This window comes from Oncorhynchus kisutch, linkage group LG23, assembly GCF_002021735.2.
Source record: "Oncorhynchus kisutch isolate 150728-3 linkage group LG23, Okis_V2, whole genome shotgun sequence".
In the NCBI taxonomy this organism is placed as follows: Eukaryota; Metazoa; Chordata; class Actinopteri; order Salmoniformes; family Salmonidae; genus Oncorhynchus; species Oncorhynchus kisutch.
The window spans coordinates 32512176-32526373 of NC_034196.2; the positions used below are offsets into that span (position 1 = coordinate 32512176).

General features: G+C 43.6%; 1 protein-coding gene across 1 annotated transcript in view; it reads left to right on the forward strand.

Moving 5' to 3' along the window:
* Positions 1–14198, forward strand: part of LOC109868847 (electrogenic sodium bicarbonate cotransporter 1-like) — an 84596-nt gene that overhangs the window by 26833 nt on the left and 43565 nt on the right. The window contains exon 4 of the mRNA XM_020458576.2: positions 407–542. Within this exon, the coding sequence (XP_020314165.1) occupies positions 407–542 (136 nt within the window). The remainder of the gene's footprint in view (positions 1–406; positions 543–14198) is intronic.

The following is a 14198-nucleotide window of genomic DNA, read 5'->3' on the forward strand; positions in this document are numbered from 1 at the left end:
TTGTCTTAAAAACAGATTTTTTTGTTGTTGTTCTCAGCTACATGACAAAATGTGTAGAATTGCAGATGCTAACATTGCAACTGCATCTGAAAAGAATCCTGAATTAAGTCAGTCAGTCTGTGGAGCTTAATAATGGCCACAGGAAACTCTCTTCCTTCAGAGAGTCTGGTAAATAACAGCTTAACAACCTCAACCATCACTTCTACAGGTGTGCAAAACTTGTTTTCTCCTTTTCTTATAAGTGATCGGCGGTGTCAACACTTAATATTTTACTGCATTGCTCACATATATATATATATATATATATATATATATCGTAAGATATATATATATATATATATACAGTACCAGTCAAAAGTCTCTCTCTCTATCATCCATCCATCTTGTCTGATCTCTTTCCCCATAGTCTCTGCAGCAGCAGAGAGGATAAGGTTTATCCTGGGTGAGGAGGATGACGGCCCCCCGCCCCCTCAGCTCTTCACTGAACTGGACGAACTGCTGGCCGTCGATGGACAGGAGATGGAGTGGAAGGAGACAGCCAGGTGAGGAGAGAGATTTTCTCTCTGTCATTTATTATTTATATATATGTACAGTACCAGTCAAAAGTGTGGACACACCTACTCATTCAATGTCTTTTCTTTATTTGGACTATTTTCTACATTGTAGAATAATAGTGAAGTCATTGAAACTATGAATTAACACAAATGGAATCATGTAGTAACCAAAAAAGTGTTAAACAAATCAAAATGTAAATTTTATATTCTTCAAAGTAGCCACCCTTTGCCTTGAAAGCTTTGCACACTCTTGGCATTCTCTCAACCATCTTCACCTGGAATGCTTTTCCAACAGTCTTGAAGGAATATACTATACTTGTTGCCTGCTTTTAATTCACTCTGCGGTCCAACTCATCCCAAACCATCTCAATTGGGTTGAGGTCGTGTGATTGTGGAGGCCCCCACACCATCACACCACCTCCTTCTTAATTCATGGTGGGAACCACACATGCTCTGCGTCTCACAAAGACACAGCGGTTAGAACCAAAAATCTCAAATTTGGACTCATCAGACCAAAGGACAGATTTCCACCAGTCTAATGTCCATTACTGGTGTTTCTTGGCCCAAGCAAGTCTCTTCTTATTGGTGTCCTTTAGTAGTGGTTTCTTTGCAGCAATTTGACCATGAAGGCCTGATTCACGCAGTCTCCTCTGAACAGTTGATGTTGAGATGTGTCTGTTACTTGAATTCTGTGAAGCATTTATTTGGGCTGCAATCTGAGGTATAGTTAACTCTAATGAACTTATCCTCTGCAGCAGAGGTAACTCTGGGTCTTCCTTTCCTGTGGCGGTCCTCATGAGAGCCAGTTTCATCATGGCGCTTGATGGTTTTTGTGACTGCACTTGACATTTTCATGTCTTAAAGTAATGATGGACTGTCGTTTCTCTTTGCTTATTTGAGCTGTTCTTGCCATAATATGGACTTGATCTTTTGCCAAATAGGGCTATCTTCTGTGTACAACCCCTACCTGGTCACAACAGAACTGACTGGCTCAAAATCATTAAGAAGTAAAGAAATTCCACAAATTAACAAGGCACACCCGGTAATTGAAATGCATTCCAGGTGACTACCTCATGAATCTGGTTGAGAAAATGCCAAGAGTGTGCAAAGGTGTCAAGGCAGCTTTACTACATGATTCCATGTGTGTTATTTCATAGTTCTGACATCTTCACTATTATTCTACAATGTAGAAAATGAGTAGGTGTGTCAACTTTTGACTGGTACTGTATATACACACACACACTATATGGTATGTGGACACCTGCTTGTCGAACATCTCATTCTAAAATCATGGGCATTAATGATTATGGAATTGGTCCCCCCCTTTGCTGCCATGACAGCCTCCACTCTTCTGGGAAGGCTTTCCACTAGATGTTGGAACATTGCTGCGGGGACTTGTTGGGCGATAAGGCCTGGCTCGCAGTCGGCATTCCAATTAATCCGAAAGGTGTTTGATGGGGTTGAGGTCAGGGCTCTGTGCAGACCAGTCAAATTCTTCCACACTGATCTCGACAAGCAATTTCTATATGGACCTGCTGAAAATGGAAAGGGCCTTCCCCAAACTGTTGCCACAGAGTTGGAAGCACATAATCATCTAGAATGTCATTGTATGCTGTAGCGTTAAGATTTCCCTTTACTGGAACTAAGGGGCCTAGCCCGAACCATGAAAAACAGCCCCAGACATTATTCCTCCTCCACCAAACTTTACAGTTGGCACTATACATTGGGGCAAGTAGTGTTCTTTTGCCACCCGCCAGACCCAGATTCATCCATCAGACTACTAGATGGTGAAGCATGATTCATCTCTCCAGAGAACGTGTTTCCACTGCTCCAGAGTCCAATGGCAGCGATCTTTACACCACTTCAGCCAACGCTTGGCCTTGCGCATGGTGATCTTAGGCTTGTGTGCGGCTGTTCGACCATGGAAACCCATTTTATGAAGCTCCCAACTAACAGTTCTTGTGCTGATGTTGCTTCCAGAGGCAGTTTAGAACTCGGTAGTGAGTGTCACAACCGAGGACAGATAATTCTTACACACTTCCGCACTCAGCAATCCAGTTTTGTGAGCTTGTGTGGCCTACCACTTTGCGTCTGAGCTGTTGTTGCTCCTAGACATTTCTACTTCACAATAACAGCACTTACAGTTGACCGGGGCAGCTCTAGCAGGGTAGAAATTTGGCGAACTGACTTGTTGGAAAAGTGGCATCCTATGACGATGCCAAGTTAAGTCACTGAGCTCTTCAGTAAGGCCATTCTACCGCCAGTGTTTGTCTATGCAGAGTGCATGGCTGTGTGCTCGATTTTATACACCTGTCCTCAACGGGGGTGGCTGATATAGCCAAATCCACTCATTTGAAGTGGTGTCCAAATACTTTTATGTGTATATGTGTGCACACACTCATGCATTGAATTAAACACTCTTTGTTTGTTGTGTCAATTGATTATATGTATTTATCTGGGAGCAGCAGCATTCTCTATTGTCCAAAGTCTAATGTCCCCCTTGGGGACAAACTATATTGTATCATAACACACACACACACACACTTTCGTTTAGTACAAGCATCTCAGAGAAGGAGAGAAGCCTCCTCCCTAAGTTTGTTTTACTCACTGCTTTAGCACACTCTGCTAACCCTGATGTCCTTGCTGTGTCTGAATCCTGGCTCAGGAAGGCCACCAAAAATCCTGAGATTTCCATACCCAACTATAACATCTTCCGTCAAGATAGAACTGCCAAAGGGGGAGGAGTTGCAGTCTACTGCAGAGATAGCCTGCAAAGTAATGTCATACTTTCCAGGTCCATACCCAAACAGTTCGAACTACTAATTTTGAAAATTACTCTCTCCAGAAATAAGTCTCTCACTGTTGCCGCCTGCTACCCCTCAGCTCCCAGCTGTGCCCTGGACACCATTTGTGAATTGATCGCCCCCCATCTAGCTTCAGAGTTTGTTCTGTTAGGTGACCTAAACTGGGATATGCTTAACACCCCGCCAGTCCTACAATCTAAGCTAGATGCCCTCAATCTCACACAAATCATCAAGGAACCCACCAGGTACAACCCTAACTCTGTAAACAAGGGCACCCTCATAGACGTCATCCTGACCAACAGGCCCTCCAAATATACCTCCGCTGTCTTCAACCAGGATCTCAGCGATCACTGCCTCATTGCCTGTATCCGCTACGGAGCCGCAGTCAAACGACCACCCCTCATCACTGTCAAACGCTCCCTAAAACACTTCTGTGAGCAGGCCTTTCTAATCGACCTGGCCCGGGTATCCTGGAAGGACATTGACCTCATCCCGTCAGTTGAGGATGCCTGGTCATTCTTTAAAAGTAACTTCCTCACCATTTTAGATAAGCATGCTCCGTTCAAAAAATGCAGAACTAAGAACAGGGACAGCCCTTGGTTCACCCCAGACCTGACTGCCCTCGACCAGCACAAAAACTGTGGCGGACTGCAATAGCATCGAATAGTCCCCGTGATATGCAACTGTTCAGGGAAGTCCGGAACCAATATACGCAGTCAGTCAGGAAAGCTAAGGCCAGCTTCTTCAGGCAGAAGTTTGCATCCTGTAGCTCCAACTCCAAAAAGTTCTGGGACACTGTGAAGTCCATGGAGAACAAGAGCACCTCCTCCCAGCTGCCCACTGCACTGAGGCTAGGTAACACGGTCACCACCGATAAATCCATGATTATCGAAAACTTCAATAAGCATTTCTCAACGGCTGGCCATGCCTTCCGCCTGGCTACTTCAACCTCGGCCAACAGCTCCGCCCACCCCGCAGCTCCTCGCCCAAGCCTCTCCAGGTTCTCCTTTACCCAAATCCAGATAGCAGATGTTCTGAAAGAGCTGCAAAACCTGGACCCGTACAAATCAGCTGGGCTTGACAATCTGGACCCTCTATTTCTGAAACTATCCGCCACCATTGTCGCAACCCCTATTACCAGCCTGTTCAACTTCTCTTTCATATCGTCTGAGATCCCCAAGGATTGGAAAGCTGCCGCAGTCATCCCCCTCTTCAAAGGGGGAGACACCCTGGACCCAAACTGTTACAGACCTATATCCATCCTGCCCTGCCTATCTAAGGTCTTCGAAAGCCAAGTCAACAAACAGGTCACTGACCATCTCGAATCCCACCATACCTTCTCCGCTGTGCAATCTGGTTTCCGAGCCGGTCACGGGTGCACCTCAGCCACACTCAAGGTACCAAACGATATCATAACCGCCATCGATAAAAGACAGTACTGTGCAGCCATCTTCATCGACCTTGCCAAGGCTTTCGACTCTGTCAATCACCATATTCTTATCGGCAGACTCAGTAGCCTCGGTTTTTCGGATGACTGCCTTGCCTGGTTCACCAATTACTTTGCAGACAGAGTTCAGTGTGTCAAATCGGAGGGCATGCTGTCCGGTCCTCTGGCAGTCTCTATGGGGGTGCCACAGGGTTAAATTCTCGGGCCGACTCTTTTCTCTGTGTATATCAATGATGTTGCTCTTGCTGCAGGCGATTCCCTGATCCACCTCTACGCAGACGACACCATTCTATATACTTTCGGCCCGTCATTGGACACTGTGCTATCTAACCTCCAAACAAGCTTCAATGCCATACAACACTCCTTCCGTGGCCTCCAACTGCTCTTAAACGCTAGTAAAACCAAATGCATGCTTTTCAACCGATCGCTGCCTGCACCCGCATGCCCGACTAGCATCACCACCCTGGATGGTTCCGACCTAGAATATGTGGACATCTATAAGTACCTAGGTGTCTGGCTAGACTGCAAACTCTCCTTCCAGACTCATATCAAACATCTCCAATCGAAAATCAAATCAAGAGTCTGCTTTCTATTCCGCAACAAAGCCTCCTTCACTCACGCCGCCAAGCTTACCCTAGTAAAACTGACTATCCTACCGATCCTCGACTTCGGCGATGTCATCTACAAAATGGCTTCCAACACTCTACTCAGCAAACTGGAGGCAGTCTATCACAGTGCCATCCGTTTTGTCACTAAAGCAACTTATACCACCCACCACTGCGACTTGTATGCTCTAGTCGGCTGGCCCTCGCTACATATTCGTCGCCAGACCCACTGGCTCCAGGTCATCTACAAGTCCATGCTAGGTAAAGCTCCGCCTTATCTCAGTTCACTGGTCACGATGGCAACACCCAACCGTAGCACGCGCTCCAGCAGGTGTATCTCACTGATCATCCCTAAAGCAAACACCTCATTTGGCCGCCTTTCGTTCCAGTACTCTGCTGCCTGTGACTGGAACGAATTGCAAAAATCGCTGAAGTTGGAGACTTTTATCTCCCTCACCAACTTCAAACATCAGCTATCTGAGCAGCTAACCGATCGCTGCAGCTGTACATAGTCTATTGGTAAATAGCCCACCCATTTTCACCTACCTCATCCCCATACTGTTTTTATTTATTTACTTTTCTGCTCTTTTGCACACCAATATCTCTACCTGTACATGACCATCTGATCATTTATCACTCCAGTGTTAATCTGCAGAATTGTAATTATTCGCCTACCTCCTCATGCCTTTTGCACACATTGTATATAGACTCCCCCTTTGTTTTCTACTGTGTTATTGACTTGACTTGTTTACTCCATGTGTAACTCTGTGTTGTCTGCTCACACTGCTATGCTTTATCTTGGCCAGGTCACAGTTGCAAATGAGAACTTGTTCTCAACTAGCCTACCTGGTTAAATAAAGGTGAAATAAAAAAAATAAAAAAAGGAGTGGTCAGTTCAACCATCGTGGTCTTTCACCGTTAACCCTCTTTGACCTTGTGCCTCCAAGGCTTTGTAACGTTAACCCCCTTGTCACCAACACCTACCCAGCTGTGGTATATCAAAGTCATACTATCTACATCATATCGGTGAGGGACACATTTAACAACATCTCAGCTTGATGTTCTCTCTGTTCGAGAGCTGTGTTTATCTTCATTAGGGTTAAGTGTTTCCTGTTTCAGTGCTCTGCTAAAGTCCAGGGATTGGCTCCAATATGGAGTTGCTTGAGTAGGGCAGTAGCGTGTGTATTTACATGTATGCGTGAGTAGGAAGTGTGTGTGTGTGTGTGTGTGTGTGTGTGTGTGTGTAGCATGTGTGTGTTTGTGTGTCCATGAATGTGTCCGTAGGGTAGTAGTGTGTCCTCGAGTGAACTACTAGCTCACTCTTATCTGGATGAAACACTGCTCTGTTCCCTCAGTGAACCCAGAACACAACCTCTGTGACCTCCCATGTGATCTGTCCCTCTTCCTGAACAGGTTGCTTTCTGACTGCGGTTCTGACTATGTATCAAGCGTCTCAGAGTAGGAGTGCTGATTTAGGAACCATTTTGAATTTGACATCGCAATGATTAAGATGGACAAGCGGAGACCTGATCCTACACTAAGATCAGCACTCCTTCTCTGAGACCCTTGATACATACGGCCCCAGCTGTTTCCAGTTTTACATTAAAGATGACTAAATCTTAGTTAATGCACATTGTTACATCATTGTCTTACATGGTGACTTTATCTGCACTGATGGTTGGTTGAAGGACTAGGGACCTATTGGAGGACAATTCAATGGAGTGCTTCACTCCCTCCCCTGTAGTGGGGATTGTCCCGGAGGCCTGTCTCCTCCCTCCCTTATAGAAGTGATTGTCCCTGAGGCCTGTCTCCTCCCTCCCCTGTAGTGGTGATTGTCCCTGAGGCCTGTCTCCTCCCTCCCCTATAGAGGTGATTGTCCCTGAGGCCTGTCTCCTCCCTCCCCTCAAGGGGCCTAAATGGAGGCAAGGTAGGGCAGTTAGACGTGGGAGGTGAGGTAGGGCAGTTAGATGTGGGAGGCGAGGTAGGGCAGTTAGATGTGGGAGGCGAGGTAGGGCAGTTAGATGTGGGAGGCGAGGTAGGGCAGTCTGATGTGGGAGGCGAGGTAGGGCAGTCTGATGTGGGAGGCGAGGTAGGGCAGTCTGATGTGGGAGGCGAGGTAGGGCAGTCTGATGAGGGAGGCGAGGTAGGGCAGTCTGATGTGGGAGGCGAGGTAGGGCAGTCTGATGTGGGAGGCGAGGTAGGGCAGTCTGATGTGGGAGGCGAGGTAGGGCAGTTAGATGTGGGAGGCGAGGTAGGGCAGTCTGATGTGGGAGGCGAGGTAGGGCAGTCTGATGTGGGAGGCGAGGTAGGGCAGTTAGATGTGGGAGGCGAGTTTTCTTTGCCCTTTTTCATTGTAAATTACATAGAATGAATCATTAGATTGTTTTCTACAATATCATAACATTAATATACCTGTACTTGACATAACAAGAGCCAAAGAGTTTTATTGAGCAGTGACCACTTTTTGATCATGCCTGCAAAGGTGGGAAAAAGTATCCAATTGTCATACTTGAGTAAAAGTAAAGATAACTTAATAGAAAATGACTGAAGGGGAAGCTGCCCAGTATAATACTACTTGAGTTAGTCTAAAAGTATTTAGTTTTAAATATACTCCGACATAATTTACAAACGAAGCATGTGTTTAGTGAGTCCGCCAGATCAGAGGCAGTATGGATGACCAGAATTTTCTCTTAATACAGTAAATGTGTGTCAATTAGAACATTTTCCTGTCCTGCTAAGCATTTGAAATGGGTGTCTGGGGAAAATGTATGGAGTAGAAAGTACATCATTTTCTGTAGGAATCTAGTGAAGTAAAAAATAGTACAGATACTCCAGTAGTACTTTTGAAAGTATTTTTACTAAAGTTCTTTTCACTACTGCTTGCCTGTGATGACATTCAATTCACTCTGAACATGCTGAACATGAACATTCTCCGTGTAAATTGTATGTAACTTTTGAGCCATATGGTAGAGGCATGCGGTTTGGACTATTGTTTTTCTGACAGAATTCTCTATGGAATGGACATATTTGTATAAACCTTGAATTAATAAATAATTTTATGAACCCTCTATATGTAGATGTGTCCATAAACCAGAATACACATGTATTTGTTGCTAAGATTTACAGCCCCCCTGCTGCCATGGTGGATGCTATTGGTGCTATATCCAAGTGTATATCCAACCATTTTTTTTTGTCCTCGAAGTTTGTCAATTTAGGGGATTTGAATCTGGGTTGGCTATCCCTGGCCTCAGATCAATTTAAGAGTATATGCATTGATGTGAATCTGGGTTGGCTATCCCTGGCCTCAGATCAATTTAAGAGTATATGCATTGATGTGAATCTGGGTTGGCTATCCCTGGCCTCAGATCAATTTAAGAGTATATGCATTGATGTGAATCTGGGTTGGCTATCCCTGGCCTCAGATCAATTTAAGAGTATATGCATTGATGTGAATCTGGGTTGGCTATCCCTGGCCTCAGATCAATTTAAGAGTATATGCATTGATGTGAATCTGGGTTGGCTATCCCTGGCCTCAGATCATTTTAAGAGTATATGCATTGATTTTAATCTTACTCAATTGATCTCAAAACCCACCTGGCTAAATGTGAAAACTATTCTTATTAATAAGCTAAATAAATATGATGCTGTATTTCCATATGATCTCAGTGATCCATAGTATGTATAAGATAAACGGCAAAATACTAGTTATTGTTTAATTAAGAAAATAACTTTTTTTTAAAAAGTTTTCTCCTCAATGGTTTTTACATGACATGTTCTACTCTGATTTAGTCACTCTCCTGTATTTCTGACCCTGAATTAGCCCTAGAAAATGTATTCTCCATATCTATTCCTCTGGCAAATAAACACGCCCCTTTTTTTAACAATTCAGAGTTAAAGATCGATCTAACCCTTGGTTTGGAGTTATCTGTGCTCATTCAGATGAGAAATCAGGCCTGGGCCAAAGCAAGGGAAACTGACTGGACTGACTGGAGTGGACTGGCATTCTTTCAGACAATTGAGAAACGGGTAGTACCTTGATTTAAGAAGGCTATATCAAGCTACTTTTTAAGCTCTGACTCTGCTGGTTATCCTTCTCAATTTTGGAAAACAGTAAATGCACTGAAGCGTACAAATTCCTCTTCTTCCCTGCCTAAGCACGTTCTCTCTGATTGCATCATAACTGAGAAATGGGATAACTGATGCTTTTAATCATAATTTTATCTTGAAGGCTTTATATTTGAGAGAAACGGTGGTTTAACTGACCTTGGTCAGTCAATCGACTGCTCTTCCCTCTGCCAGACTCTAGCTGACTCGACAGAATCTTTGTTTTCATTTGAACAATTTACTATCTGTGACGTGCTAGATGCCTTGCTTAAGATTGATGTAAAAAATGTTTTAAATCCACTGGGGCGGATATGCTTGATCCGTTTTTGCTGTAACTCTCTCTGCTCCCCTTGTTGCTAAATCATTAACACATTTTTAACCTGACGATTTTATCTGGTAATATCCCCAAGTAGCCCATGTACTCCCTCTTCACAAAGGTGGTGACCCTTGTGACCTAAATAATTCATTGCCCTGTTTCTCAACTTTCTTGCCAAGCTAAAATATTAGAATCTTTGATTAATTCTCAGCTTAAATCTTATCTTTTAAATGTATTCTAAATGCACATCAGTCGGGTTTTAGACCAGGTCATAACATTTGTCTCTGCTGCCTTCCTAGTTTATAAATGATGTGGTTAACTGTATGGATAAAATACATTGTCCTGCCCTCTTCATTGACCTGTTGCTCACTCACTGTGAATTCAGAGGCTTTCCTCAATTGTCCTAGACCAGGCTGCATGTAACTGGTTTAAAAGTTACTTGACATCTTTACTAAACTTTAGACATGCCACACCTGGTCTCAGGGATGATTAACTCTGGAAATTCCATTCGTCTCTACTGAGTTAGGTAAATCAGCTTTTAGTTTTCATGTACCTTATTTGTGGAACAATCTTCAAAATGTTGTTAAATGTGATGTTTTTGTACCATCCGGTCGATCTCCAAGCCATTCCTTGTCGATCATCAAACATTTCTGTTAAAAAAACTATGATAAAGCCTTCAGTGCAGATAAAGTCACCTTTTTTTTCCGCTGTTGGCGGTTAGTGCAGAACACTGCCTACACGGTAGGGCAAGAGAGCACATCAAGTGCAGCTATAACCCTACCGCTGGCCAATCGGATAGCTCAGATCAGTGTCTGCACAGTTTCGTAGCGCCATAGATTGTAAAAATAAGCCTCGAACGCACAGCGAAGATGATAATGTGAGGTTTCAAAACTTTTAAAACCATAACTAGAGCGAGACTCAACAGATACAGGGCTGCTGTTTTTGAGTAAGTTCATGTTTAAGTTGATATTCAGCACTGTCAACACTCTGTTCAACAGTTAGATAAACCATAAAATCCTAATTTCGATAAGCTTGCCTTATTTGCAGCTTGTCTTTTTTTAATATCAAGTAATATTTCACTTTCCCTGGTCAGAGGAGTAACAACATGAATTGGTGCGTGAGGCATAAGTAATGCAGTTGAACTTAAGTTTCGCCATCAGCTGGAAGACTGTGTCCCCCTTTCTCAGTCGAGAGTGGGAGAAAGAAGGGACGGTGAGTCGGGTGAGAGGCAGCCTCACTTTCTCAGCAGAGAGTGGGAGAAAGAAGGGATGGTGAGTCGGGTGAGAGGAAGCCTCACTTTCTCAGCAGAGAGTGGGAGAAAGAAGGGACGGTGAGTCGGGTGAGAGGAAGCCTCACTTTCTCAGCAGAGAGTGGGAGAAAGAAGGGACGGTGAGTCGGGTGAGAGGCAGCCTCACTTTCTCAGCAGAGAGTGGGAGAAAGAAGGGACGGTGAGTCGGGTGAGAGGCAGCCTCACTTTCTCAGCAGAGAGTGGGAGAAAGAAGGGACGGTGAGTCGGGTGAGAGGCAGCCTCACTTTCTCAGCAGAGAGTGGGGGAAAGAAGGGACGGTGAGTCGGGTGAGAGGCAGCCTCACTTTCTCAGCAGAGAGTGGGAGAAAGAAGGGACGGTGAGTCGGGTGAGAGGCAGCCTCACTTTCTCAGCAGAGAGTGGGAGAAAGAAGGGATGGTGAGTCGTGTGAGAGGCAGCCTCACTTTCTCAGCAGAGAGTGGGGGAAAGAAGGGACGGTGAGTCGGGTGAGAGGCAGCCTCACTACTGCTCCCTCCCTTAGACTGACTATCAGATGCCGGCCATCACTCCAGTAGAAAAAATAGCCTACTGCGCTAACCTGATTGCTGCAGAAGTTTTTTTAATTAGTTAATGTTGCATTTTGTATTGATATTGATGTTTATAATGATGTTTATCATTTCTGTAATTCAGGGCTCATTTGTAAAATAGACCTTGATCTCCGTATGACTCCCCGATTAAAATAAAGGTCAAATGTACAAGTATCTTTATTGCTTCATCCCACATCCCCTGCTATTTTCTGTGAACCGTGATGAACCCATAACATAGAGGGGTTGTTTTGTAAAGAACGAACTCTCTCACTCACACACACTATGTATGTTGTGTCAATTGATTGGATGTACTTATGTGGAAGCAGAAGAACTCTCTGTTCAGTCAAATTTAACCCTGGAGGACAATTATAGTATATAACACACACTGACCCTTTCCTTTAGTCCAAGAGTCAGTCAGTTGGTCAGTAAATCATAGTCACTCGTGTGTGTCAGTTCATCATGGTCTTACACAGTTAACCCTCTTTGACCCTGTGCCTTCAAGGCTTTCTAATCTTAACTCCCTTGTCACCAACACCCACCCAGCTGTGGTATATCAAAGTCATATCATCTACATCATATAGGTGAGGGACTCATAACAACACATCTGTGCTTGATGTTCTCTCTGTTTGAGAGCTGTGTTTATCAACAGTATGTTTTAGGGATGGGCACGGATATTCGAATATCCGAACGGACGTTAGTATTGTAATGAAACCACCAGGGAGCAGGTCTCGAACCCTCGACCTTCTAGCCCGAAGGCCAGCGCGCTATATAGCGCTCTTATAGGACCGCGCTCACCGGCCGGGCACACGCATTGTCGTGGATGCAAGGTCCGATCACTTCTGACCCCAGTGTAATGAAACGGCAGGGAGTAAGCAGGTCTCGAACTCTCGACCTTCTAGCCCGAGGTCCAGCGCGCCATCGACTGTGCCACAAAAGCATTATCGGGCGGCAGAGTCGATATCCTTGGAAGAGTACTCATACAAATCGTTCAAAACAGGCCTATTTTTTTTGTAAAGGCTTTGGCTAAAATTGTAATATCTTATGTGACATTGCTACATAACCAAGGATAGACCATGACATTTTACATTCTAATAATACGTTTTATGACCGTTTTTATCATAAAAAATAGGCACATATAGTATATTATTGTTGGTCAATCAAAGCGGCGCTAGTCGGATGCTCCATATGTAGCAAGTGAAGTGGGAGGTTTCTAATCAATGCAAAATTGAATTAAAATTAAATTGGCTAAACGAGGAGTAGGCTACAATGATCAACCAACAGGTAGTCTTGTTTCATATGAATGGAGTTGTTGTAGACAAGGATGCCTCAAAATAACCTAAGTTAGCCTTGCTACTTTAGCTAGCAAACTTAGCTTGCTATTGTAGCTAGCTAGCTTCTTTACAACGATTTGATGAAGTCAAGACAGGCACCACTACCAGATGGTAGATGGTAGAGTATGATAGCCAAACTTGTTGCTGCCATAAGTTATCGTAACTAGCTTGAGTCGGTTGGGTTACTTTCTCTCCCTCTGTGCCACACACAAGACTGTCACACAAACACAAACCAAACACATGAATCATATGTAAATAAGGGACGTTTGTGTGGACAACAATAAACTTGTGTGGGAAACCATAATTGTTCATTCTTTACCTAGCATATTGTACTTTTGGAATGGTTTTAGATTTATTTGACTAAACTGCAAACTTTCCTGAATATTCAATTCAAGGGGCTTCATTGGCATGGGAAACATGTTAACATTGCCAAAGCAAGTGAAGTAGATCATATACAAAAGTGAAATAAATAAAAATTAACAGTAAACATTACACTCACAGAAGTTCCAAACGAATAAACACATTAGAAATGTCATATTATGTATATATTCAGTGTTGTAACAATGTACCAAAGGGAAAATTTAAAGGTCTTCACTCCAAATTAGCCTACCTACTTGAGGGCAGATATCCAGGAAGACGTATGGACTACCCTGGTATAAATAAAGTACAAGTCGTTTCGATTACAAAGATCAAGTAAGATAAAGGTTTATTGGGAGATAAACAAGAATACAATGTAGTCTCTGTAACCTTCTCTAAGGAAAACATTCAAGTTGAGAACTGCACCCAGACCAAATAACAAAACAAACGATTTACAAAGATGTCACCATATCCAATATTTTTCCTAATTGGTATCCAGATAAAGAATACACCTACAGTATACTTGTGGAAAGTGGTCAACTGTTATGTAAACACATACTTGGTTATATATGAATAGACTAGTGCAGTGGTTAAATGGTAGCGTTGTGTGTTGTAAGGTGCAGTCTGAATTTGGAGCCGTCTGTTGGTACTGCTGGAATGTAAATGGTAGAACAGTTGTCCATGTTCTTATAGTGATGGTGCCTCGTTCTATCCTGCTCACTCATTTGTACAGGGAAAAATACATGGAAACCAAACTGTAATATTCAGTAGGCCTACATCATCTATTATGTACAAAGAGTTGAGTATCACACTTTCACAATCAATACACATCTTGATAATCAATGTA